The sequence below is a fragment of the Prinia subflava genome (assembly GCF_021018805.1).
Source record: "Prinia subflava isolate CZ2003 ecotype Zambia chromosome W unlocalized genomic scaffold, Cam_Psub_1.2 scaffold_54_NEW, whole genome shotgun sequence".
NCBI classification, from domain to species: domain Eukaryota; kingdom Metazoa; phylum Chordata; class Aves; order Passeriformes; family Cisticolidae; genus Prinia; species Prinia subflava.
In genome coordinates this window covers 248,930-275,786 of record NW_026960619.1, presented here as the reverse complement: position 1 = coordinate 275,786, position 26,857 = coordinate 248,930, and the positions used below count along the sequence as shown (strand labels likewise).

General features: G+C 42.9%; 1 protein-coding gene across 13 annotated transcripts in view; it reads left to right on the top strand.

Moving 5' to 3' along the window:
- Positions 1-24,752, top strand: part of LOC134565281 (muscleblind-like protein 3) — a 124,142-nt gene extending 99,390 nt beyond the window's left edge. For 8 of the 13 annotated variants that reach the window (XM_063424802.1, XM_063424796.1, XM_063424801.1 and 5 more), the window contains 6 exons: positions 728-964; positions 9,094-9,244; positions 11,505-11,540; positions 13,628-13,722; positions 15,174-15,247; positions 17,153-24,752. In XM_063424802.1, the coding sequence (XP_063280872.1) occupies positions 728-964; positions 9,094-9,244; positions 11,505-11,540; positions 13,628-13,722; positions 15,174-15,230 (576 nt within the window). In that variant the 3' untranslated portion in view covers positions 15,231-15,247; positions 17,153-24,752. The remainder of the gene's footprint in view (positions 1-727; positions 965-9,093; positions 9,245-11,504; positions 11,541-13,627; positions 13,723-15,173; positions 15,248-17,152) is intronic. The other 5 variants (XR_010083854.1, XR_010083852.1, XM_063424794.1 and 2 more) reach the window with 4 other exon arrangements.
- The last annotated feature ends 2,105 nt before the right edge of the window (positions 24,753-26,857 follow it).

Genomic DNA, 26,857 nt, shown 5'->3' with positions numbered 1-26,857 from the left:
ATGTGAGCTACACCACTTGCTGTATTATTCAACAACTTCTTTCAGTTTCTCAGACAAGAAACCTTGCAGACTTTTTGCGAAACCTTTTCCTCTGCCTCTGATGCTTCAGCCGTCATAACTTATGAGGATCTGTGAGATCCTAGTACGACTAGTAATTTTGGCAACACCTTCAAACACATTGCTTTGTAATCAAATTTGCTGTCACGTAATGACAGGGTCAGGGTTTTATTGTGAAGGGCAGGGAGACTATGAGAAAGAGGTACCTCATGTTTAAGAAAAAGTACTTGTTGCAAATAGCAGTAGCATGTAACATTTAGAATTAAATGTCCTATCCAAGAATGTGCTCCATAACAAAAACATAATCCAGGTGAGACACAAATGGCATAGTTATTAACATTTAAGCTTTAGAGGCAAGGGAGGAATCCTGAGCTGCAAAAGTTCTGTCAAAATGACATTGATTTTCTGGTGTCACTTTCCATTCTGCACAAATTCTCTACTTGCATTTGTTAATTGGCCTTATTAACCTTGTGGGTTTTTTCATCCCCTGAAGCAGTTGTGAGTAGCACCAGTTGCCCCCATGTCTGTTGATATATGTGCTATCCCAGATGAGCATGGATTTAGAACATCCACATGGTTTAATGTGGCCAACTGAACTCATATTCTGTGTTGAAAATACTGAATGAAAAGTAACTTGATGTTCTGCTCAACAGTGTGACTTTCTTTTAAGGTTTGTCGAGAGTTTCAGCGTGGAAATTGTACACGTGGTGAGAATGATTGCCGCTATGCTCACCCTATAGATATTGCAATGATAGACACAAATGAAAATACTGTTACAGTTTGCATGGATTACATCAAAGGTCGATGCTCTAGGGAGAAATGCAAGTACTTTCATCCCCCTGCACACCTGCAAGCCAAAATCAAGGCAGCTCAACACCAGGTGAACCAGACAGCTGCAGCTGCAATGGTGAGTAGAGCTCTTCTTAAGCTGCATTTCCATTGCTAAGAGATTCCATGTGTCATTTGTGGAAAAGTAGAGAGCTTTGTAAATGGCTGACTATAGAGCTGAGAGCATGTGCAAGATGCATCCCATCTCTTCATCCTGTCTCTGTGCTCATCAAAGCATGAAGCCTTCAGTGGCACAGTACATCTCACCAGGTAGGGACATGGTGCCTAGCCCTGTGATTTGCTGACATGACATTATGATATGACATGAATGCAAGTACAGCATCACCCAACACCTTCCCTGTCTGAGTCATAGGGATCAGTTCAGCTTCCTCAGTACACAATATATCCTTTTTAGGGAGATCCTGGCCTATTCTCTGCAAAAAGCAGATGATATCAGTTGCTTGAGCTTAGCAAACTTCTGTCCAATACCTTTGCCAAGACTTAGTGAAATTACAAGACACAAAGCAAGGGTGACTTCCTGACCTGTTTGATGCTTTGGACCTGGTAGAGATGGTCTCACCCGCATTTTATTTTGAATTGTGGCTACTTTTATCTACAGTTCTGAACATGAGTCAAGGAAGACTCACTAGGTGACTCCTAGCTGATATAAATGTTTGCCATTCTGTTGAGTTTGGTTTAATGGGACCTGTTAATTCCAGAGATGAGAGAGCTGGGGAGGGAAGAAGAGGCCCAGAAGATCCTACCCATGTGCATAAATTCCTGATGTGGGAGGTAAAGAAGGTGGAGGAAAACTCTTCTCTGTGGTGCCAAATGAAAAGATAAGAAGCAATTGGCACAAATTGAAATTCAGGACATTCCCTTTAAACATAAGGAAAAAATTATTTACCAAAGAAAGGTCTAACACTACAACAGAATTCTCCATCCTAGTAGATACTGAGAACCTGCCTGAATGGAGTCTAGCAAGCTGCTGTAGTTGACCCTGCTTTGAGCAGGGTGTTGGTCTAGATGATCTCTAGAGGTCCCTTCCATCTCTTCTATGATTTCTTAAATTTTTTTAATTAATATTAAAAAGACTCTTGCCTCCTCTTAGATTTAAAATTAAGGCCACTAATTTTTTTCTAAATACCTTTTTCGATTTTTTAAGATAGTAAAGGAAGTTGCTTTTAACTCACAATGAAATTTAATGCAGAGCCAGGGCAGTTCTATAAATTAAACAAGTGCCCTCCTTGTAGCATCAATATTACCTGGAATGTAATTTGAACAATTAATTTATACTGCAGTGTTTATTTGTCCTGCAGAATTTATTTATTAGTTTTCTTACTGTTTTTGTTGTTGTTGAAATAGTCAGGTCTGAGTCCAGGTCTCTCAAAAAATAACCTTCTGAAATTAAACTCTTGTGTTTCTCACAATTGAATCTTTACTTTTTCACTAATTATCTAGGACCCTGCTACTTAACCAAAGCCAATGCATGTTTTATTCATCCAGCTGGGTTCTCTTAAAAATGTAATTACCCTATTGGTATGCTGTTAACTAGAACCTTTAAAATATTTATTGATGGCTTGTTGCATCATCCCTGCTACTAAAACAGTCTACATTATTCATTGACTTTTCAAGGTTTGATGCATTTACTGTACCTGTTGAGGTGTATGACTTTATTAAAGGGAAGAAAGGTGCTCTGTTTTCTTGGAGGGAAAAACAGATGCCAGGCTATGGGTCTACTTTCTAAAACAGATTTAGAATGACTTCAAATCTAAATTCAGCATTTCTGAGGGACCCAATCCTGCAGTTAGTTGATGTGCACAAGTAGTAGCTTTACTCACTCCTGCTTGGCTGAAGTCAGTGCAGCACTGGAGGAACTGAGTAAGGCTCAGTCCCCAGTTCAGGACAGCACTTAAGCATGTGCTTGAAGCTCCCTCCTTTTCCAGTGGTCCTTCCCTCTCCATGAGTGCTCTGCTGACCTCTGCATGATATGTAGCTGCAGCATGTGGGCTGGAGCCCAGTGCCAGTCCCTGTGCAGGTGCTAATCCCTGAGCGCTCCTGCCCTGCTGTGCCAGCCGATGTGACGAAGCTCCAAAGCACGTGTCCTGTGATGACATTTCTTTACTTATAAAACTTACCGAGGCAAAATAACTGACTTGACACTAGGCCAGGTAATTACCCAGCCACCCCATGTTGTGCATGCTTTGTCTTTTTAATATATTGTATAATGCATTCACTTTTTAATTTTTTTTCTTTTCGCCTTCCCAAATTGTTGCTTTCTCTTGACACACCTCTGCTTGCTGTTTTTGTTACTGTGCTTGATCCCCCTCCCCGGCCCATTGCCATCATGTGCTCACTGCCTGCTAATTAAGACTCAGACAGCTGTCAGATCACTGAAGCAACCGCTCGAGGCAACCTTTGACCTGGTACTTGGACCTTTCACCTTCTCGCTTTGCACGTAACCATCTTAGTCTGCATGAAAGCCTTCTGCTCTTGGTCTGTGGTGTTAGTGCCTGGGGAGGCTGCCCATCCCAGCCAGAGATGTTCAGTGTGCATTCAGACATGCCAGTCCTGTGCCCCACACACTATCCATTAATGTCTGAGCTCTGCCTCCTGAAGCCTGGATGTGTTTTGGAGAAAGTGAATAATCTTGAGGGGAGACAGCTCTGGCTCTGTTTTTCCAAACACTGGCAGCTTTGGAGTCACAGGATGCAATGTTTCAGGGAGATTTTGAGAATTTAGCTCATTAAGTCTGCAGTGTGCTCTAAACACCAGAGGACTGTGTGGTTGCGGGACAGATCCAGTCACTTTTCTTTGTATTCTCAACATCACAGCCTTGCCTGGCAGTGTCATGCTGGTAACTGCCCTGAACAGGAGTGTTCTGTGTGATGAGCACAGCTGAGATTTAGTGGGAAGAGGGCTAAACAGCATCCTTGGGGGTCTGTGCTGGGAACTGAAGCAGGTGCAGTGTGGGACTTGGCTCATGCAGTGGGTAAGCTGGGGAGATGGCTGTCCCTTCAGCTGGCTCTGTCTGTGGTTCGTCCCCTATTGCTGCGAGCCTAGCCAGAATGACACTCGGAGCTAGAGTTCTGGGTTCATCAGAGCAGCAGGGCAGAAGAAGCACCTGCCTTGTTTATTCTTCCTATTATATACTTCTAGCAAGGTGACTATGGATTGGAGAGTGGTTATTCCCACCTCTCACCGCATTGGTCAAGAGGACTGTTACACAGTCTTGTTTGTCCCAGTATGGAATGTGAAAACAATGGCTGTGTTTACAGAACATAGCTGGTGTTTACATGAAAAGAGCGTAAGAAGGCACAAACTTCTACTTTATATGAAATGCTCAGCTAGCTAGGAGAATCTCATAGCAACAGTCCCCCATTCCCCAGTGGGACAGTGTCAGCAAAGGGACCTCACTCTGGATGCCTTTTGTTTCAGTCTCAAGCATGGGATCTGCTCCCCAAGTTTCTGCCTGCAAACTATCTTCATATATACTGTCTTTGATTGTTTTATGACTCTCAAATAATATGTTTTACTTGGCTTTATGATGCTCATAGTGAGGCAAAAGCCATCCTCACAGTGCTGTCAGTCCTGGCTCTATAGAAGACAACTCCTTCCTGTTTTCCCAAATAATAAGGGATACAATACATTTTAAAAGAAAGAGCTCCTGTTGCCCAGCTATAGCAGGGAGAGGGAAGAGTGGACACAAGAAGCTACTTGTACGAGTCTTCCTGCTCTGACACATCAAAAGGTTTGCAGCCACTCGTTGGAATATGTCACCTCCTCTGAACCCTTCATGAGTGATAAGAGCATGTATGATCTTCAGAGGAAACTGCTCACTTTGCTTCTGCTGCTTGCCAGGGAACAGGTGCTACCTCTGCTCTCTCTCAGATAATTCTGTGTTTGTCATGCCTGGCAGCAGACCCAGCCCCTCTGCTGAATGCAGAAGGGTTAAAGTGTGATCCTGTCCCAGGAGATACAGATCTGAAGGGAACTTTGAGGTGTAATTACATTGTTTGTTGCAAAGATTTAATCCAGTTCTTGTCTTGCAAAAAATAACGAGAGGTTTGTTAACCAGCACGTGGGAAATTCTGACTTTGGCATGCAGTGTGTTTTTATCTGTCAGTCTTGCTGAAGAATTGCTTTCCATGCCATGCAAAGAAGTGGCACAAGCCTCTTTGTTCAGATGCTCATTCAAGCAGGAATGTGGCTTTCCCAGCCCAAAAATGGGAGGCTGCCGGGCATTTAATTAGTGGAAATTGTTCATTTGGATCAGTGCAGGACTGTCACATGGATACTGAACTGAATTAACCCTTTCACTGGTGCAGATGGCCAGATCCTGTTGCAAAGGTTGTGTACCTATGTGTGCACACAAACACAAAGGAAAAAACAAACTCAGAAAAAGTTACTGTCCAGAACTGCTGCTGTATTTGTGGTGGTCAGAACTTGCCCAGAGGGAAAGCACAAACAGCTGGATGAGGTAAACTCATCAAGTAAGTTCTTTGCTACAAGGGTTTAAGTCTTATTCCTCTCCTGCAGTGGGGAGACACTGGCTACAGAATTTGGTGGTGAGGAGTCTCTGTTGCCTTTTGTATATTCTGCTTGTGGGATTCCTTCAGAACCAGGACATGATGCAAGAAAGAAATGTATCCCCTTGAGCTGCTACAATTCCTGCAGGTCCTGAGTGATACAAAAATTGTAGCCTGTGTCCCTGCTAGATCCCAGTGCAGAAGCTGTATTGGCCCAGCTTCATCATGTGCAATTTTAGATGCCTCTTCAAGGCAATATAAATGGACCTTTCAGTGAGCGTGCTCCTGTCCTGAGGATCTTACCTCAGCACACAGGTTGGAGAAGGGCTGAAGCCAGATCGTTCTGTCTCCTTGGGCCCTCCTACACCTTGGCATGGAAAATAAGATCAGTTGGCAACAGGAGGAGCACATCTTCATGTATCCCATGTGAACAGTACTCCAGTTGCTGGGGTGGAGGGGTGACCCACAGGACTGGGTCAAACCAGAAGCAGATCAAGATGGGTTCCTGGCTTCCCTACCCACAGAGCCCATGTGAGAGCTGGACTTCAGGTGGCACAGGAGCTGCTGCAGAGTGCTTGTTTCTTTAGAACACTCTGGAAATATTTGTGTTTCTTCACCTGGCTGCTGTTGAGGAAGCAACACTGAGGCTGCCATAGCTCCTTTCTTTCCCTTGCTCCCAAGGGGCTATAGCAGGTTAGGAGGGAGGGTGATGCTGGAGAGATGATGGGATAGTCTGATGTGTCTTGACATCCCTGAGGCCTGCTGGTGTCTGTATGCTCCCTCTGACTGCAGTGCTGGGCTTGGGAATTGTCTTGTGATGTGCCGGGACATCACAGCAAGGTCTCAAAGCCTTCAGCTGTTCTGCTTTTGGCACTACCATTGTGGGGTTTGGGAAGGTGACAGCCTTTGGCCAAGAAGCAGGGAGTCAAAAATCCATAATGTGCCTGGCACACTTGCTTTGCTATAATTAGTACATTCTTCTTCTGAGGCAGATTTTGGAAGTGTCTGAAAAGGATTATTTAGCAATTGGGTACCATAAGGAGCATGAATTTGAGTAGCAAGTTCTTCAGTCACTGTAAAACTGTAAAACCTCTGTGATGTACATGAAACTACTCCAGACTGTAAGCTGCAGATCTGTGCCGTGCCTGGAGGAACGTTCACGTAGCCATTATTAAATAGACAAGTTGTAGATAACAGGCAGATTTAACACAGATACCAATGAAAGCTTACCTAGAAATGAAAACTCGAACATCATCCTAAAATATGGATCTTAAGTAAAAGATTTTGGTGTCTGTGTCAGAATATTGTCCCATCTTTGACTGCTGTCTTTTGGTAGCAGCCAGAAGAAATCTGGGAAGATTAAATCCTAATGCTGAGAGTGGATGCCCACTAGCATAGGCAAAGGATGTGTGCATGTCTGAGGGCAGTTTTGCAAATGCAATTTCTTCCAATTTTCTTTTTTAATATTAAAACCACCCAAAAGCAACCATGTGAGTAGAGATAGGATGGAGTAATGTGTTTGCCTGGAAGTATGTTGCTTAACATTTCTCAGATGAGCAGTCTCCTATAGCAAATTAAAGTGAAACTTGTTTCTAGATGGCGACAAACTGTTGCAAGCTTTCACTTACATTCTGTTGTGTGTTGATCTTCATAACACTTTAAAATCTCTTTACTTGCGTCCTTTCTTCTGAGTGTTGTTTGTAGCTTTAAACCTTCATTAGCCAAACCTTCTCCGTTACCTACCATTCATTTGTGACCTATTAAAATAAAAGTAGGAGTCATAACCCTGTTTTTCAGCCATTAGTTTGCTACATGATACAGACTAACAGCTACTCAAAAATGACCTGATTCTGCATGACTTCCACGTGCATAAATCTCCTTGACATCAATGTGAGTGTTATGTGCAAAAGGACTGTGGGGCATAATTTAAAAAAAAAACCCTTTCTGTCACAATGTGGAGAAAAAATGTGGTTTCTTACTTGGGTACAATGAAAAGCTGTAAATCCTTAGAAACATTCCTGTCTCTTAAGAACCTAACATACTACTTTGCTGTTGAGATATGCTTGGATGAATGATGAATAAATCACTGAGAAAAGTTCCTGAGTTGGGTTAATGCTTTTTACCAAGTCTGATCATGAAACAGGTTTGACAGGCTGGAAGAAGTTCAGTGGTGTGATAGAATGAAAAAATGAAAAGAAGGGGTTTGTCAATGGCTTTTTCCACTGTTAATAACGAGTGAGCAGTATTTGATGGAGTCCACCTTCTATAAAGTGGGAGCTGGTCCAAATCTGCTGGTAGTGGCCTGTGCCTCTGGTGTGAGCAGTGGAGAATCAGGCCTGATCTTGACCATGTTGCTCAGCCTCTCTACCAACAAGTAGAAATGCATTTTACTGTGAATGTAATGTTATGTGTGTAATTTGCAACAGCTACAGCTTTACCATCTGGACACATGGGGTGGCTGCACAGTGTGCACGCTTCCACACATGCACACATACATGCAGGCAGATGTTGAACCAGAGGCAAGCATCCATTTTTTTCCATGGCATTTGTTGCTTATACTAATCTTCTTGGGGTTTAGTCATTTACTATATTTTTCCTGTTTGTTTTGGGGTTTTTAATGCTTATTGCCTGCAACTGCTCTTAGTAGCATCCTGTCCAGATGATCACCTCTCCCTTTTCCCAGTGCTTTTTTCTCCCTCTGTACCTAAGTCAGTCCTGCTGAAAAGCTCCTTAGCATCCCTCCTCTTTTTGGACTCTGCCCCTCCTCCTGGTGCATTTACCAATTGCTCACCTAGTGAAGCTGTTGTTTTGAAAAGAACAGGGCATATGCCTTTATTAAGATTCAGCTCTTTATTCCGAAGGAGCAGGTGCTGTCCCAGGGGATGCTGAATCCTTCCCATAGAAACAGCTGGGTGTTCTCTCTGGTCATCCATCAGAAGGCAGAGCAATGGCAATCAGCTCTTTGCCTTCAGGGAAATGATTTGAGAGCTTCCCATTCTCTACCTGAGTTGCTTCAGCTGGCTGGTTCCCATTCCATCCGAACTCCTCATAGGTTATGGTGAATCTTCAAACCAGGTCAGGGGGTGCATCCACTTCGTGCTCGCCCAGGGCACTATCTAATTCTCCTCTGACGCCTCTAGCTTCTTGTCTTGGGGTGCAGTTTCCTTAAAAAATCCTCCCAGGATCCACCAGGGTGGTTTTATTTGCATATACACATGCATATGCATTTGTCCTGGTCGTAGCCGAGGTTACTCCTGCTGAATGAGGTAGTTACAAAGGACAATAGGGCTATCTAGGTGTGGGCAGCTTCTTTTCACATTTCAATTAGGTAGGGAAAAGTTGCCAGGCAACTTTCCTTCAGGGGTGCTCCCCCTACTCAGATTGGCTGGGGTGTGGGGGGGTTACTCTAGCCAGGAGAGGGTCGGTTGTGGAGTGGGTTGTTTTTAGTGGTTTTTTTGGGTTTTTTTTGGTTTTGGGTTTTTTTTTCCCCTTTTGTTCCTAACAGTTTCACCTACTACTCGTACTGTGACACAGCTGCTCTTCTCTTTCCTGTCTCGCTAAGTTGATAGAGTTGCAGGTGATTTGCAGCCCAGACCCCCCTATTATTTTTTGCATGCTTGACCCACATCTGGGCTCCTTTATTTACTCCACTTGTCTTTAATGACTCTCTTATCTACAGGCCCTGCCGCCTGGTGCACTTCAATCTTTACCAAAGAGGCCAGCACTTGAAAAAAACAATGGTGCCACCACAGTCTTTAACCCAAGCGTTTTCCACTACCAACAGGCTCTAGCCAACATGCAGTTGCAACAGCCTACATTCATCCCTACAGGTAAGTGTCTCCTTGCTTTCCCACCATCATAGTTGTTTATTTTATGACTTCGGTATTCAGCTAATGAGCAGTTTTGTAAGAGTCCTTAGCAAAAGAGTATTGGAGTGTAGTTTCATGTTAAAAATGGATGAAAAAGTAGCATCTTTTGTTTGACTTTTTCCCCTTCACCTACTACAATTTAGAGTTTTTCACATGTAAAGATCCTTCTTAGCCCTTTTTGTGTGGTTTGGGGTGTTTTTTTATGCAGTTACACTAAGAAAAATGTCTGCATGTTTCTTGAATTCATACTTTCTGGTTTTCCTCCTTATGGTTCAACTGGTTAATCCCAAATTAATTCTTTGACTCTTACATAGTGCTCTTTTAGACTCGCGTTAAGATGTCTTATAGACCTCTATGCCTGCTTTCTTGAGGCTGTAGGCACCTCCCTGAGCTTATATCTCACTGACCTACATATTGCAGCAGCTGTGATGTTTATAGAGGGAATGGTTAGTCTTTAGTAAATACAAATTATATAATCCTCTTTAAAGGCATATATTTCCCTCTTCCTTGTCTTTTGACCAGTACAATACCCTAAGCTTTTTAAAAGCAATTTAACTCCCAGCTTTTATTGTACCTTTAAGGTCTCAGAGTTAAATTGAAAGATGCAGTTCAGTAATTCTTATAGGACTGGAAATATTAATGTGGCAGATGTGAATGACTTCTGACTGGCCAATTAACTGCAGCCAAATGAAAAACAAAACCTGCTTTGAGTGGAAAGTATTATAAGTGGCTGAATTAGGAATATTCCAGAATTGATAGCTCATATTTTAGTATCATTATTATAAGTCAGAGCATCATAGGAAAATTAATGCCCAGTGTTTTTAATGTTTAATGCTGTATTTACTTGTCAGATGATATTTACAAAAATACAGAGTGTTTCTCTGGTCTGATCCCTGGAGGTAAACACATAGTGGACCTGCACCTTGGTGCTGTTGTTCTTTGGGGTCAGGGCAAAAGCTTTAGAGTCAATCCTGTCCTAAGAGCAAACTTTCTCAGGTGGAGTGTGGGTCTGGGGAGCGGGTACCTAAACCCTCTGCTTTGTGTGGCCTTTCTGTTATGAGAGCCCTTGGAAATACTCAGAAATCAGCAGCTGCTAAGATGTTCTTCCAGGGAAGCAGATTCTTATGCAGAAAGATGGAGTAGTAGCCTCTTACCTTGTGCTCTGCAAAGTGTTGGAGGGGCTGGACTTAGCTGACCTTACTACAGCTCTGACAGATGCCAAGTGAAATACTTTTGAGGAAATGTTGACACCCTGGGGAATGCCAAGTCCCACAGCTGGCTACACACTCCTCTTCCTCAAGGTTGCAGTTGCCAAAGTTGATGTAAGGACACACATTTCTGATGGAGCACCATAAATCAGCTGTACCCAGCACTCGCTATGCTGTAGTGCCAGTCTCATGGCAATGAAATTACGCGCAGGGCTGATGCATAACAGGGCTGCTTGCTGGCACCTGCTCTCGTCTGAAGACATTAATGCTGGGCAGAAAGCAAATTTGCAGTCAGAGGATGGATCTGGGATGAATTTATGTTACACATCAGACTGCAGATCTGGGCTCAGCCTTGGCAGTGCTCAGGAAGGCAAAGCTGACAGGTGGCACATGACAGCTCTCACTGTGGGGAGGGGAAGCAAGCTGTTGCTTTTCTTAGTATCGCCTGCTCAGTTGTTGAGAGATCAGCGTCGTGGGTTGCCATGGCAGGGGGGAGTCAGGCTGTCTCTTGAAAATGGCATCACCACTGCAATATTTTTGAGTCCAGAAAAATAAATGCCTCTTTCAGCTTAAATTAGAGACTTTGAATCACAGTCCCTGCTTGTGGGAGTAAACTGCTTTTGGAAAGTCAATTTTAACCATGAGTATGACATTCTTCTAAGGGCAATTTGTTTTCTGTTGACATGATCAGAAAGAAATCAGCATACCCAATACCCAAAAAATCCCAAACAACCCTGATTTCTGGGATCAGTCATATCATTTAATACTAAGGTGGGAGGAGTTTATTCTCTGCTGCCCAAGAATTAAAGAATTAATTTGGTTTGCTATGATCTCTTAAAAGTGAGTTTAAACTATTGATGTACCAATATACAGAATCTGGTTGCATGTGCTTAAATACTGAATGCTGCAAAGAGAATAGCTGCTTTTTAGTTAAAGTGATATCTAACACTGAAGCTTCACTAATGAAATATCCCTTTTGTTCATCTTTCCACGCTTCAATGCATGGTGTGCAGGGTCAGTTCTGTGCATGACACCCACTGCAAGCGTTGGTATGTTTTTTTTACACAAACTTCTCAACTTTTTCCTAATCTGAAAGAGACTGGAAGTTAGTATGCATCAGCGAGAACCTGGGTGGCTGAGTGGTGTGACTATCTGCTGTCTTCTTTGAGGCCTAAATGGTTGTATCCCTTTTAATTTCTGTGCAGTACAGTGTTTCATGTGACTTACAATAAGAGAATCCAAGGAGATGTGTTCCCACCCCTATTTAGTTCTGCTTCAGAGATAAGAATCTGTCACTTAAATGTCTTTACAACCCATTTAAGTAATCTGACACAAGGAAATAGAAGTGAGAGGATCCTGTTGGCTTATTTTTGTTTTGTATCAAGCAACAGGCAGACTTAAGATTGGAGTTTTAGTTGTCCTTCTGAGGATATTTTAGGAGACTGGTTTAACAAAGGTGCTAAGGAGGAGAACACATCTGGGGTCATCCCCTCTGCCAGAGCAGGATGCTGCTTGTACAGCAAGAGAAACAGGATTTGGATCATGGACTGGCTGGAGAGTCATCTCTGTAGGGCAGTGTTAGGTGTGCAGGTACAGGAGATCATGGGGAGGTACCACTGCAGGTGCATGTGGGATACAGGGAGGCAATGAGTACATGCTCATTAATGCTGCAGGGATCCACTCTGTTCAGGCTCAGCATCTGGGTCTTGATGAAACCTCTGCAGGCCTTTGAGGACTTTCTCCTCTGTCTACAGCTGCTGAGCACAGCAGGGCGGGTGAAAACTGAGCTTTCATCCTCTAGCCAAGGTTATGCAAGATTACCAGCATGCGGTTGTGTGCCTGCTTTAGCCAGAGGGAGAGAAGTAGGAGCCCTGGGGGAGTGCAAGGCTTTCCAAGAGCAGGTCTGGAAGCTCTGGCATGAATGGCTGAACACTCTGCTCTTGAACCTGCCTATCCCTGTAGTACAGGGAGGACACATCGCTTGCATGATGGGGAGCTGAGTCCCTCAAATACACCTCTGCCTGCAGGAAACTCCAACCCACATGTTCCAACATCTCATTGCTGGAGTGTGCCCAGCCACAGGCACATGCTCCTTCCCTGCTGGGGCTGACTGTGGCTGCTGGGGTGGAGGGGAAGGCAAGTCTGCTTCCCCACTGCATGTTTGTGGGGATGGCTGGGCCTTCCTGTGGGCTCCTTGGCCCCACAAACCTCCCCCCCCTGGGTTTGGGGGATGCCCATGTGTGCACCAGAGCATCCCTTCCAGCACTGTGCTCTGTGGGATGTGCAGCTTCAGGAGGCTGCCAAGCTCTCTGCTGCTGTGTTGTCCTTTTGGATGCTCTTCCTGCAAATTGTAGCTGTTTGGATGCATTTGTGTATTTTTCCCCTCTCTGTCCTTTCCCCTCTGCATCCCCTCACCCCCCACTCTGCAAGAGGGGAGTTTTGCCAAATCCTATAGAATTAGGGTGGAAAGGAAGCATACTGAATTTGTACGAAGAGAGCTCAGTCTGCCAGCCGCTCGTTTGCCGTGCCTCCTGCTCTGCCCCATGCTGAAACATTGTCCCTGCTAGAGAGAGGCGAGAAAACCAGGTGAAAGGGCTGCAGCAGCCTCTGCAAAGGTCATCATATACCTGTGGTTGGTGGCGGGGACGGGATGGGAAGGGAAGGAGACAAGCTTTCCCAGGCGGGCGGGAGGGTGTGCTTGCCAAAATGTCCCCACCCAAAGGAATGTGCACTGGCTGTGTCTAACTCCCCACAAGTGCGAGCTGACATGGACTTTTGCTAGCACACCCATCTTCTCCCCCCTTTGGAAATTTGGCCCTCGGAGTCTAATACATCATTGTTCTGCTTATAAATGTACTAAGTGTTGAGAATGTTTTGGTTTTTTCCTTAATTATAATTGTAATTGGCTTTTCCCCTTCTCTCTTGTTTATTTTTTTCCCAACACTGTCTTGCTTTGCACTGTGATTGCATGCTGCGCCCCGATGTGTCCTTCATGATGATGTCACATGGCTTGTTGCTGATTCCTGCCACGCCCCCAAATCCACCACATGTTGCCATGGTTACATAAAACCAACCAAACAAAATATATATATGCTCCACCCTCCTGTATGTCGCTTCCATGGTTCCCTTCCGAAAGTGCCCATGATGCACGGTGCTACGCCCACCACTGTGTCTGCAGCAACAACTCCTGCCACCAGCGTCCCCTTCGCTGCAACAGCCACCGCCAATCAGGTTTGGCCCTTTCAATGGCTTTCTTTCACGTGTTCAGATCTTGAGGACCGGGCGAGGGCTGGAGCCCGTGCGGGGTCAAGCGCCGTCCCGCCCGGCTCGGCGCAGGCTGGGACGCACAGAGGCAGCGTGCGCGTGTATGTGTGCGCGCGTGCGTGCGTGCATGTGGCCGGGGATCTGAGAGGGGCCGCTCCTGCCACCTGCGGGATGGGCACAAGCCCGTCCGGAGTGTAGGGATGGGCGATTGGCAGGGGCGCAGGCTCTCCTCCAAAAACACGCTTCCTCCGGGTCCTCAAAAAACGGATTGTGAATCTCCCGTGCGAACAGTCGCGCAAGACCTGCAGCACTTCTGCTTTCAGTTTCAAGCAGAAATACCACCCCGAACAACCTTCCCTGTGGTATTTTGGCATATCCTCTCTGGGCTGGGAAGTGGAAGTAGAAACACAAAGTGGCCTCCCCCCACCACAAAATTTGACTCTAAAAACTACTAAAAAAATCCCTAAACAACCAAAACCCAAAAATCTGGAGTGAGGCTGTGAAGTGTGAAGGTTTTTTTATGCCAATAGCATGTCACCCATCCCTACAGAAAGGACTCTGGATGTGCAGTACATGCCATTGTAACACTGCCATAAGTGTACAGGATTCCACGCATGTCTGCCAAGCCATAATTCTCTCCAAAACTTTCCTCTGAAGATACTGAGTGTGATGGCTGCTTCTGCACCAGTCCTGAACTGTATATGCACAACCTGTCCTAGTGATGCTTTCTGATAATTTGGTGTGACACAAATTCTCCCAGTTAGACCAGAGACATTTCAAGCACTTTTTAATTTTTTTTCCCCCAGGACTAATTTTAGCATTTCTATTTGTCATGCTCTCAGGTTTAGAGCTATTGCAAAGAAATCAGGGTGTCACTATGCTCTGTAGGAGGCTGTTAGCCATGCTGAATGCCAGTAATATCTCTGGAGGCATCCTCTAGTCTTTGGTTGGTGTGAGGTCATGAGGATTTCAGTAGGAGTTTTGCCTGCATAAGTCCAAGGCAGTGTTTTACTGCTCGCAGTAGGAATTGCCAGTCTTTTTCTGTGCTTTGTTGTTATTTTCAGGTAGAGCAGGTCTTACTCAGACTTGTATTGGTCATGAGAGGAAAGTAGAAATTCCTGTGCAGCGTTGCTCTGTGGCTGTGTGAGTCCTGTTTCAGCCAGATAGTTTCAGGGCATTTCTGTTTTTCTTGTAGTCTGTGGAGTCAAAATCCCAGTACAATCACCAGGTACTCCACAAGGCATCAGTAGTGGTGCAGCTACATTGTGCTTGATGTGTAGCAAAATAAAGACTTGGGAGTGGATCCTGTTTTATGAGACACTGATGTACGTAATAACTTGATACTGAAGACAGAATGAACAGGCCAATGTCAAGACGATGTTTTAATGTGTTGTGTTCTTTGGGTTTTTTTGCTGTAGATATCCCAGTTATCAGTAGATGAACTGAGTAGCAGCATGTTTGTTTCACAGATGTAGAAGTTCCCAATAGAACAGTAAGTTCCTTTTTGGTATTTCTCTTTATGGTGAATTGATTTGTACGTGGGCACTGCATCCCCTAAACACGGGGCTGGCTCAGGCATAGGGACTGAGCCCATGGGACCCCATTGGCTTCGTGCTCTGCTGACTCAACAGGAATTCAGCAGCTGGAGCACAGACACGGACCAGCCCCATGATTTATAACGAGTTTCCTGTGTCTCAAGTACCTGTGTTGCAGCATTCACAGCCTCCCTGTGCATCCCCCCAGTCCCATGGCTCTGTTTACAGGTTGCTCTTGCTCTGCACGGCTCCCAGCTACCTGCAGATGCCTGAGGGATTTGCAGTGTTGATGGCAAAGACTGCTCTGGTAATGAGTCAGCTGAAAAGGTGTAACTTCTCTTTTGCTGTTAGTGACATATTTCCTTTCCTTGGGTAAGCAGGATTGAGTCAACAGCAGCTGCTGTGCCATCTGCAAGGCTGGCTTGGTCTGGGCAGAACTCTGCCGGTCAGCTGCACAGAGGGCCTGGCTCATGGTGGGTTGAAGACCAGAACGAATGTCATAAAGCACCATAGTCTTCACCCCACCTGCAGATCCTGGGCTTCCCTAAGATGATAGTGAGGGGAATGATGGAGGAATTTGTCCTTGAACTTACAGAGTACTGTTTCACAGTCATAGCAGCAGTGTCATTTTTCCATTGCTTTTCTCTGTGAGTTTTAGCTGATGTTCATGAGCTAAAATCTCTGGGTAGTTTCAGTTCTTGACTGTTTTTTTACCCCAAGAGAATAAAGAGTTCAGCCAATTCAACAAGAGGTCACCAGATTTTCTCAAAGCAACCATTTAGTATATGCAGATATGCAACCCATTTCTTTCTTAGGTTACATATTACAGGCAAGTCCTTAAATACTAGAAATTAATTTGGCAAGCAATTCTGTAATGATATCTATTAGCAATCAACAGAAGCTACTTTCTCAGTGGTGGCCCTTATCTCTGCTGCCCTTAAATAAATACCATATGTATACATGACCTGCTAACTGTGGCTGTGGACCCTGTTCATGAGGGGTGACACCAAGCTTATCCAGATTAGTGAAAATGTTCAGCTTAGACTGTACTGCTGTTCCAAATGACAAACGTGACACCTGACATGTTAACCCACTTCCATAACGTGTAAACCAGCCTGTTCCACCCAATAATGGATCATTTGATTGGAAGAGCTTCATCTTGAAGTCTTTGAGATTGTTTTCAGCATTTTTTCAGGAGACTTTCCCTGAGTGGGACTATGGTAACTGAAACACTCGCTGCTCTGACAGATGTTTTTCTTTTCCTCCATGGTTGAAGTAGTCCTGGTAGCCAGGCTGGTTGGTCTAGGTCTGCAGGAGATAAGTTGTTGGGTCCTTCAGTGGAGGATTTTCATGAGTACATCACAAAGAGGCAATTTTCTCCCAGAAGAGGGTCCCCTGAGCATAGGGTTTCTGTGTCTGTGTTTTATCTCTGGGTTCAGTTTGCCTTTGATTTGTGACTCCTTAGGATCAGATTTAATGTGACTGTCTGAAGGAAACAAGAGCTAACACAGATCAGGGATTCCTTTGGCCCTCTCCTTAGCCACCCTCTACTTGGCATCCCATCCAAAAATCAAGACTATTATTTGTCCACCTCCCTCTTTCGCTATTTGTCCTGTCATTGTGTGTGAAGTGCATGGGAAAGAGAGAGTCATAAGTGCAGATTTAAGAGGATGCCAAGTGTGTTATTGGCAATTTCTCCCTACACCAGAAAATTAATGGAATAAAATATCTGTCTGCAACACACTAATGACAACCTCTTGGGCAACACATTGAAAATGTAAATATATTAAAATGACTTTTAAAATACAGATGTATTAACTTCTCACTATTTCTTTGTTGTTGTTTTTTTCTTTCCCCTGAAGCAGACCATGTTGAAATTCTGAACAGTAAAATTATGGAGCACCAGGACTTCTTGGTGGGAAGCTGCGCATGGCCTTTCTGTATATATTCCCCTCTTCCCTCTGTCATTCTCTACCATCTCTAAAGTAAGCCTGTTGCAGCCTACATGTTAACCAAAAACTGATCAATGGGAATGTCAAAAAAAAAGAAAAAAAAATCACTATAGAAACAATTAACAAACAGTGCTCTGTTATATGAGATATATAAGTAGGAAATTATAATAGATTTTTATAACACATTACTTTAACACACTTAATCATTTTATGACTACCATCATAAGTGTATCTGCACAGTGGACTGTTGTTTTACTGTATACTATCGATGGATAAATGTTTGTCTTATTTTTAAAGTGTTATCTTACTGTTTTGTTTACATCATAGTCTATTGATTTGTTTTAAAGTGTACATCATTATTAAGTATACTCAGTACCATTTTTTCATTATTGTTATGTCTTAAGTTTTCATATACTGTAGATTTTATGGGGGTTTGTTTGTTTTTTACTAAAAATGTTATTGTGGGAAACAGGAATTATGTGCTTGAAAAACACAACTTAGAATGTTCTGCCCTTTGCTGGATTTTGCTGTCAATGTCAGCTAAATTTGCTTATGTTAAATGCTCCTTTTATAATTTAAAACTTGCCTTCAGATAGTCTCCAAATTTTTAGTACAAGTGATGTGAAAGGATGGCTATCATTTTAGTCCAGTTCAAAGTTCTTCTTTCAATACAATGAGCTGATTCTGGAAACTTTTGGACAACAAAAAACAAACAAACAACAAAAAAACCCAGAAAAAACCAAAAAAAACCCAACAAAACAAAACACAAAAGCCCAGGCTCAGTAAGAGGACAGGAACAATTTGCTCAGACGGGGTAAGCATCAAGGGATTTCTGCAGCTCTGTTGTCCATTGAAGTGTATTCTCAGCTGCAAACGGCGCACAAGCACAATCTCTCTCGCTGTTCTCATGGTGCAGTCAAAACAAACAACGAAAAGATGGTGGTGGAGTGAGACAGCTTCAGTGGGGCAAAAGCTCATTGCATTTGAGAGGAGCCGGTGCCAGCCATTAGCTGGGGAAGGCCCGGGCCCGTGACTCAGCCCAGACTGGGTAGCACTGAGTCCTGGGTCTTGTCTCCACCCAGCATGCTGAAACATTTTGGCCTGAAATCTTATTTATTTCTTGTTGAAATTTTGTCAGCATGCCCCATCTATTTGATCACCATTTTCCATAAGTGGGTGATTCCTTCCCCCCCCCCGTGATCTCTGGCCCTGTAAAGCAAACACAGCAGTAACAAAGCAGCAAAAAGGTCAGCATAAGCTTTCTGCTGTAGATAAACATTTGTCTTAATGGAGTTCCTGTCGGTCAGTGGATTTATTTTGGCACCTTCTACTTGATCAAGAGCAATGTGTGCTGCACAACAAGGGCTAGTTCTCAATACCTCTTTTTCATATGCATGAATAAAACCATTTCAGCCCGTGCACCCTGGATAGCCCTGCCTGTCGTTATGCTGCAGAAATGCATTTTGGTTGAGAATACCTCCAAATTCATCCCTGTCATAGCTCTACAGTATCACTGACATTATGGAAGAGATGGATTTGCTGCTGTAAATTCACAAACTCCATACAAAGAGAAAGAGAATCAAGCAACAGGCCAGCTCACAGTGTCTGGAGGGACAACCACCCTGAGCTCAGAGTGGTCCTGTAGAGTACCAAATTCAGACAGCCAGATTTTCTTCTCTTTTCCTGATTCCTTGACCTTGGTTAGATTTTCCTTGCCCCCTCTCCTGCAGTATGAGCACAGACAGTTTGCTAGAATCTGTATCTCCATGGGCCACGAGTGATGGAGGCACACCTAGGGCGCAGCCTGTGCGCCCCAGGGCAGGCTCTGACCATCTGCCCGTGGAGACACTCATAGCACAAACCTTTGAGGAGCCCAGCTAAAGAAGGCCTTGAGGAATCTTTTTGTTCAGTTCAGCAGACTTTGAACCAAACCCTGATAGAAAGAGGGGAAAAAACATCCCCCCAAGACCTCCTTTATGGACCCTGAGTTTTGACAGTTGCTTGTGTCCATGGATGTTCCCCAGCCATCTGTGCTCTCAAGTGGCGAGGTGGCCTGAAATCAGTGACTCTCATTTGTATTGGCGACCATATACCTGTTCTTTTCACCGCTGTGTTTCTGTTTCCCAAAACCATAACATTGTTAGTGGAAAAAGTGGATTTGAGTACTTCCTGTTTGAAAATATTTGTGTATCAAAAATGAGTTTTGCACAACCTGTGCCAGTGCCTCAACAAAGAACAGAGCTGATCTTAAGCCAGAAAGGATGCATTCAAGCTTGTATGGCTTTATGAGTTCAAGGAGGTTGAAATTTTTTCAGTGCTAAATCGATTTTTGTATATCTTGAAACTTTGATGTAACCTCCTATTTTATTTATCAATTTAAACATCTGACATAGATGTGCATAGAATGTAAACCTAGAATACAGCTGTTTTCATGTCACATTTAAAGCACTGGAAAAAAAAAGGCATTTAAGGATTATTTTTTATGAAAGAGGTCCATTGAGGGATGTTCAGGGTAGTTGTATTAGGTGCCACAACAGTTTTTATATTGCTGGCAAATTTAGAGTTAATTTGTAAATGAGTTTAAGGAAAGAAAAGCTTGAAGCACTAAACTTCACCAAATTCAAAACAATCTTGGCAAATATGCCATTTTGAGGTAGCACTATTTAAACTAGTTGTGCAATGACTTGCTCTAATTTTCTTTGTTCAAGAAAGAAAAGAAAAAAAAAGCAGTCGCCAGACTATAAATTTCCTAAATAGACTATTACAAAGTCACTGAGCTAGTGACTCTAAACAAATGTCATAAAAGCATGAATATCATCCTTTATTTGACAAGAGATGTATGTAAGTTTGTTTGAATTGATATAATTTTAGTGACATTTTTATAAGCGTCCCACTTTCCATGAACCTATTTTTTTTGTTTATCCAACTATTTCTCTTTGTCCATTTCTCTCAGCCTTATGCAAACAATATGCAAGAAATGCTGAAACTTGGATAAAACGGGTCATGCAGAGGGAAAATGAAAGCTGAGATTGATAATTTTCATGAAAAAAAGGTTGTTAGTAGTTTCAATAAAAATTACTACTACTAAACTGTAACACGAGAAGACAATAAAAGAGGGATTTAAAGTGGATTCATAAAACTATTAAGATTGTTTTTGTTAAATACAGTGTTTTTAGGAATTCGGAACATGATTTCACAATCAGCCATGTTTTTTAGTTGGAAATTTTTAGCTGATGATTTTTGACCGTGTATTTTTGCATCACAACGTTCTAGAAGCCATTACCTCCCTGAGCAGCCCGTGCAGGCCCCGTTCCTGAGCGCTCCAACACGCTTCTCCTCCCGGCTGCCACTCCTCGCTGCCCTGCTCTGCGCTCAGGTGCTCCCCAAGGGCAGCATGGCCAGGCTGGGGTCCCACTGCTCCTCCAGCTGTCCTGCTGCAGCGGGGACCCTGCAGAGCTGGCCCCAGAGCCAGGCGCATGTTGGTGGCACAGGTGGCCAGAGCGGAATGCGTGTGTGCCAGCAACGTCACCTGGCCTGACTCGGGCTGGCACTGGCATGGTAGGAGTAGCTCTAGGACACAGCGGGTACACAACAATTGAGAAACTGGAGTCCTTGTTTTGTTTTTCCCTTGTACATTTCACAGACATGAAAACTGAAAAAGGTGAAATTTATGAGGAAAATCTAATTTCCCATTCCTGTTGAATGGATTTAGTATGATATTGACCTGATTTTACCATGTGCCTGTTGAAGGCCTTAGAGTATATACTGTTTGTTAAAGACTGTAATAAGTTTTAAAAAAAATAGTTGATAGCCTAATCCAAATGTAAATAGAGCTACAACTCATTGTTACTAGGCTACAACGCATTAATCCATGTCATATATTTTCATTTCTCTACCATTAGTTTTTAAGGTTTTCATTATTGCTTTTTTTGATATCTTTAGTAACTAATGAATTTAATTTTGAAGGAGAGTTAGAGAAAGTTTAAATTTTTTCATACATGTATTCAGCCCATTTAGTTATATTCTAAACCAACACTGAAGCATGGTAAGGTATAGAATACAGTCCATAACTAGTTTGTATAGTTTACGGTTTAAGAACAAAATTAACTTTGTATGTAACTTCTACAATGATAGATTCATTGTTAACTAATTATATTAAGTTGTTGTTGCTATGGCAACAAAACTACAACATGGCTACCTTTGTATACATTTGTGAAATTTTCACATGTAATTTAAAAGTGATGTGTAACAGTATGAGCTTGTTAAAGGTACAGTTTGATACTGTCAGATAAAGATATGATTGAATATTTTTAAAATCCCAAAGTCCCATGTCAATGCTGAATTTGTGTCTTTAAGGTCACTTTTTCAGTCAAGAAGTTTACAACACATGGATTTAGAGTCAGGTTTTATAGCTTGTAGAAATTGTTGTGTGGCAAGGGTTATTCCACAGTATTTTCACTTGGGAAACACAGCAGCCTGTATTTACAACATAGTGACTGGTCTTGCTTTCATTTCACATCCATTCACACAGTGGGATTTCAGAATTAATCAGTTTCAGTACTATAGCTTTGCCTGCAATTTTCTTTTCTCCAGAAATTGAGCACTCACATGATTACATTACGATCAGGGCTGAATAATTAGCATATAACTATTTTAATACTAATTTATATTAGCATAAGCTGTACATAAGAAAAAAAATATTGTGGAATGACTCCATAACAGTGTTGAAGATACAAATATGCTGCAGTTAAACTGATTCAGTTAGTGTACGAATGTGTGAGACACACCTTTTTTGCACTTATGTACATAGTCCATGAAAGAAATCCTTGGAACTTATTTTGAATATAAAAAGTCTGTAATAATTCAGGAAAAGTTTGTAAAAGAGATAGGTATTACTAAGGCTTTGAAAAGGAGTTCTTTGCTAAAAAACTTATCTGAAAGCATGATGTTGCTTTGCTGTTGTAAAAGCTTTGTAGTTTGCCATAGCTTATTATACAGCAGACTGATAACAGGTCAGCTTCAACCTGCAGCACAGAGAATGGGAAACGGTGTGAAATTAATTAGTAAGGTCACTAGCAAAGATTCAAATTACTTTTTTTAATACATTTTCAAACACACCCCAGGTCATGTTTCTGATAGGTTGTGTTCTTGGTGAATCCTTTTAGGAGTGCTAGGTCCATGGCAGCACACATACATTTTTCCTAGCACCTAATCCTATTTCTGTCTGGACGTGTTTATCTGTGGGAGGTGATTGTCATTGTGGTGAGTGTTTTAAATGCCAGAGTGAATTTGAAATGTCACAACTTCTTGATTTTTTTTTTAACCTTTTGGGGCAAGGTAACAAAATGGAAGGAGCTGGTGAGCTGTAGATGGACAGGGATGGGTTGGGATTGTCTGGGACCAGTTCTTCCTGCTGTGTGACAGCCATGGTGTTTATTTGAGAGGCACATGGTAGTGCTGCAGATGCTGCTGAGGCAGGGAGGGTGGAGGCTGGTGGCAGTGTGGCCAGCTGGGTGCTCCAGGCTGGGACTAACAAGCCCCTTTGAGTTGCCACCAAAGGAGAGCAAAGCTGTGGCCCCTCATTGAGCAGCCTCTTGTTCCTGTTTGTGTTGGTACTGCTGGGGCTCTGCAGTGCTGGGGGATTTTGGAGCAGCTGAAGCACCTGTGTTGACCCATTTAATTTTGATTGGAACAAGTTTTGGGTTTTGTTGGATTTTTAAGGGATTTAAAATGTTTTTTGGGGGGATGTTTTGCAAAACCCAAGCCTCAGTTTTGCTTCAGAAAAGTAGCTGGTTTTGCCATGAGTCTGGTCCTGACTCGAGCAGTGAGTCAAGTCCCCCAGAGCAGAACGGGTGGGAGGTGACATCGATGTCACTGTCGCCCTCTGCTGGATGCCCCAGGGTTGGGGGCTGAGCTGTTGCTGCCAAGCCCAAGACCTGTTCCTTGGCCAGCATTCCCTACTCCTGGTGATGCCAGTGTGTGCCCAGACAACTCACTCTGCACCACGGGGCTGTGCAAGTGGTGGTTTGCTGAACTGGAGCAGCCCCCGGGTCTTTAAAATGTGGAAAAATCAGATGTTGCTTCGCTCCCTGGTGTTATATAATAACCTAGATTTTAATACAAAATAATCAGCTAGTTCAAGCCACCACACGATTACGGCTTCCCTTTGCCATAATCAGTTTCTATAATCAAGCCCTTTCTCATTTCTAGGATTATGAGAGAAAAATATTTTGCACTATGTGAAATGAATCATAGCTGGTCAAACTTTGTCGGGGTATGAGCATGATCATGGCAACACTGCTAAAATCTTTGCTAGTGATCTTTACTGACATCCTCTATCATCAAAAATAACTCTCTATGCCTCTCAAAGGAGATATTAAAACATGCAAAATAACACAACTGTTGAATAAAATGAAGTTATTTTACCAAACACACAACAGAGAATTACCTGACACCGAATTACAAGGTTCCAGTTCTTTATTACTGTACACAGATGCTATTTGATAGTGGTGGAAGCCAAATGATTTTGTTGCCATGGCTTTTGTATCCTAGCAGATGAGGGGATGATAAGACCATTCTTAGACTGGATTATGGGATTTTTTTTTTCTTTCCAATTAGCTTTGTTTTAATTTTTTTAGATCATGAAAATGAACCGACTCCTCACCCTTTATTACATCACCTGACAACAAATCACTATTTTTTTTAATAAATAGAGAATTGTATTTTAGGCAATCACTAAAATCAAAGAGAGAATGTTCTCCTCAATTGTCAATTTTTAATTTAAAAATATAAAAACATTTATACTGTACTGTGTAAAGTAGATCTTTGAAGCACATTCTTCTTTTCATAGGCATTTCTGGTAAAACAAAGTAAGGGAAACATTAGATATCAATTTAATGGAATAGTTTAGAAAATAGATACAAATGATTACACTTAGCCCTGTGGAATTGTAAGAAATTAAAATATCATTGGATCCAGACAGGCGTAGGTTAATGCAGTATTTCAGTTCCATAACAGGATAGTTCACTCCCTCAACTGCTACCAACAGGGTGTATGCTTTGAATTTGTTTCTTTTTGCCACATTATATTGCTGTAGTGCTTGTACATGCTTTAGAAATGTGCATAATGCTACTCATTTTAGTATGTTACTTCTATATTGTTATTGTTTATTTTTTGATCTTTTAATAAAGTGTATAAAATTCTTGGTTATGTTCTTTATGGATCCATATCTATATATTAATAGGAGTTTACTTTAAAAACTTTTCAAGTTCCAGTTTATTAGTCCCAAACTTCAAAGATTCTGATGTAAAAATAATAACTAATGAATTTGAATCTATGTTATATCTGAAGTGTAGATCAACAGAATAATTTTCTTTCCAGAAAATTTCTTCAGTATTTTGAATTCTGTAGCCAGTGCCTCCTTTTTACTGGATGCATTTGGCCTATCATAATAAAGTTACTAACACAAGACAGACATTTGTATTTTAGAAAAATAAAAAGTAAAACTTTCCAGATGCTGCCTTTTGGTTTCTCTCGTGCCTTAGACCTTTGGAGACACATGTGATATGGTCTGCTTGGCTTGTATTTTTCCATGCTTCCTTTCTGACCCTGTCTGTGATGTGATTAGAGAAGAGATCAGCTGTGCATTTGAAGATAACCATGAAGAATGAATCAACTCCTATTCAAAGGCCTGCAGCTTTTGTAGAACAGTGGTGTGTGTATTAATTTTTCTCTTTCAGCATTCATGTCAGATACTGTTTTGAATGTCCCACTGCAATAATACAACAGTGAGCTCTCCTTTGGCAGCAGCCTGGATTCCCCAGCTCTCTTCCATGTGCCCAGCTCATCCCAGGCTGCCCGGCCAGGCTCACACCTCTGGCCAGCACAGGCTGGGGCTGCCTCTCACCATGGTCTGGAGCCACCCTGGCTGAGCTGGGTCTAGGCTGCTGCAAGAGAAAATTGCATCTTGATGAGCTTGTTTGTCGTTTCTGTAACGTTGTGTAGATTTAGATGTAAGAAAACTGCTCAACAGTGAGGCCACCTTGGTCACCACCTTCTTACCAATAGCATTGCGTCAGAGGGGCTTTTACCCTTAAACTGGCTTGCAGTCACCACTTGGTCCATCAAGGCATTAAGCTGGAGGCACCGAGCCAGGGCACGTGGCTGTCCCAGGCCACAGTGTCACTCAACTTGTAGGTGGCAGAGGACAATGTCGGGAGCCCCAAGGATGTAACTGCCCTTGTGATGTGCAAGTGTCGATGCAGCCTTGGCATCCAGGCATCTGTGACAGGACACCGGCATGACGGATGAACCTGAATGGTGCAGCCACGGGAATTTGGTGCCAGCAAAAAGGAGTTCCCTCCCCTCACAGCAGGGGAGGGATCCTTGGCTGTTTTCCCAAAGGAGTTTAAGAATCTGACTCTTGGGGACTTGGGAGAGGGATTAGGAGTTTGAGAATGTGTTTCAGGGGATGTGGGTGCAGTTTGGGGCAGGAGTGGTGGTGAGGAGGCACTGCCAGAGGAGGCTGGGCAGACACTGCTCATCCCCAGTAGGACAAGCTGCTGACTTTGAGAACAGACAGACCGAGCCCAGGACAAATTATGTAACTGCTGCTTTTTCATCAGCCTGTTCCCCTGACCTCTTGCAGGTTAATTGACTCTATTTGTGTGTCAAGGCCACTTGAAGCTTTCTTCTATAAATGACACCTGATTCATTGGATGGCACAGTTAAATGTCTGAATTGTTCCTAAGATCAAAAAAAAAGTAGAACTGAAACTTCTAGGCAGTTGATGTGGAAGCATGGGATCTTTCCTGAATGGTTGCTCATACTTTTTATTGCTAGCTTTGGTCTGGCTTGCTTTCCCTGCAGGAAACAGGGGCTTTCAAGTGATGCATTTCTTGAGGTGTGGGATGAGCTGAGCCTTGGCTGCTTGAAGACACCAGCTCTGCTCAGAAGCCTCCCCCATGGAGGAGGTTGGGGGTGAGAGTCCTACACTAGCACTGAAAATCGAGGGTACTCCATCAACAAGAGACTTCAAATTGTGTTTCAAGGCCAAACAGCATCCTTGGGCCAGGGATGTGGGATTTTACCTGGGGCCCATTTGCAGAAGTTACAGGAGGAGCTGCTGCAAACTGCTTTATATATGGAGTTGGATTAAAGGATCTGACCAAAATTGTTCATGATGCTGTATTTACAGCATGTGTCATTTTGAAGTCTTACAGCACCTGGCCCATCTACTTTTTCATTGGGGCTTGTTTGTGCAGGAAAGTCAAATTTAATACGAAAATCTCTTTTACTTCTTTGACTGTTGAAAAATTTGATTTTTCAAGACTTGCTCCATATTCAGATGGTCCAAAGCCAGTTTGTATTCAATCTGGTCTTAGTGCTGTATAAATAGATCAATTTGATTTCTTTATTTTGAGAAGTAAGATAATTGAGAAATGTTTAGCTAATCCCCAATGAGTTGTGGATCTAAAATATGCTCTCCAACACAAGCAGCCCTTGACTCTCCCCAGCAGGGGTCATGTCAGAATGCAGGGCAGTGTGAGGAACAGCCTGTACTCTCTCACTTGTGCTCTGAGCTGTTACTGCAGACGATGCACTCCGGTGCCTTGA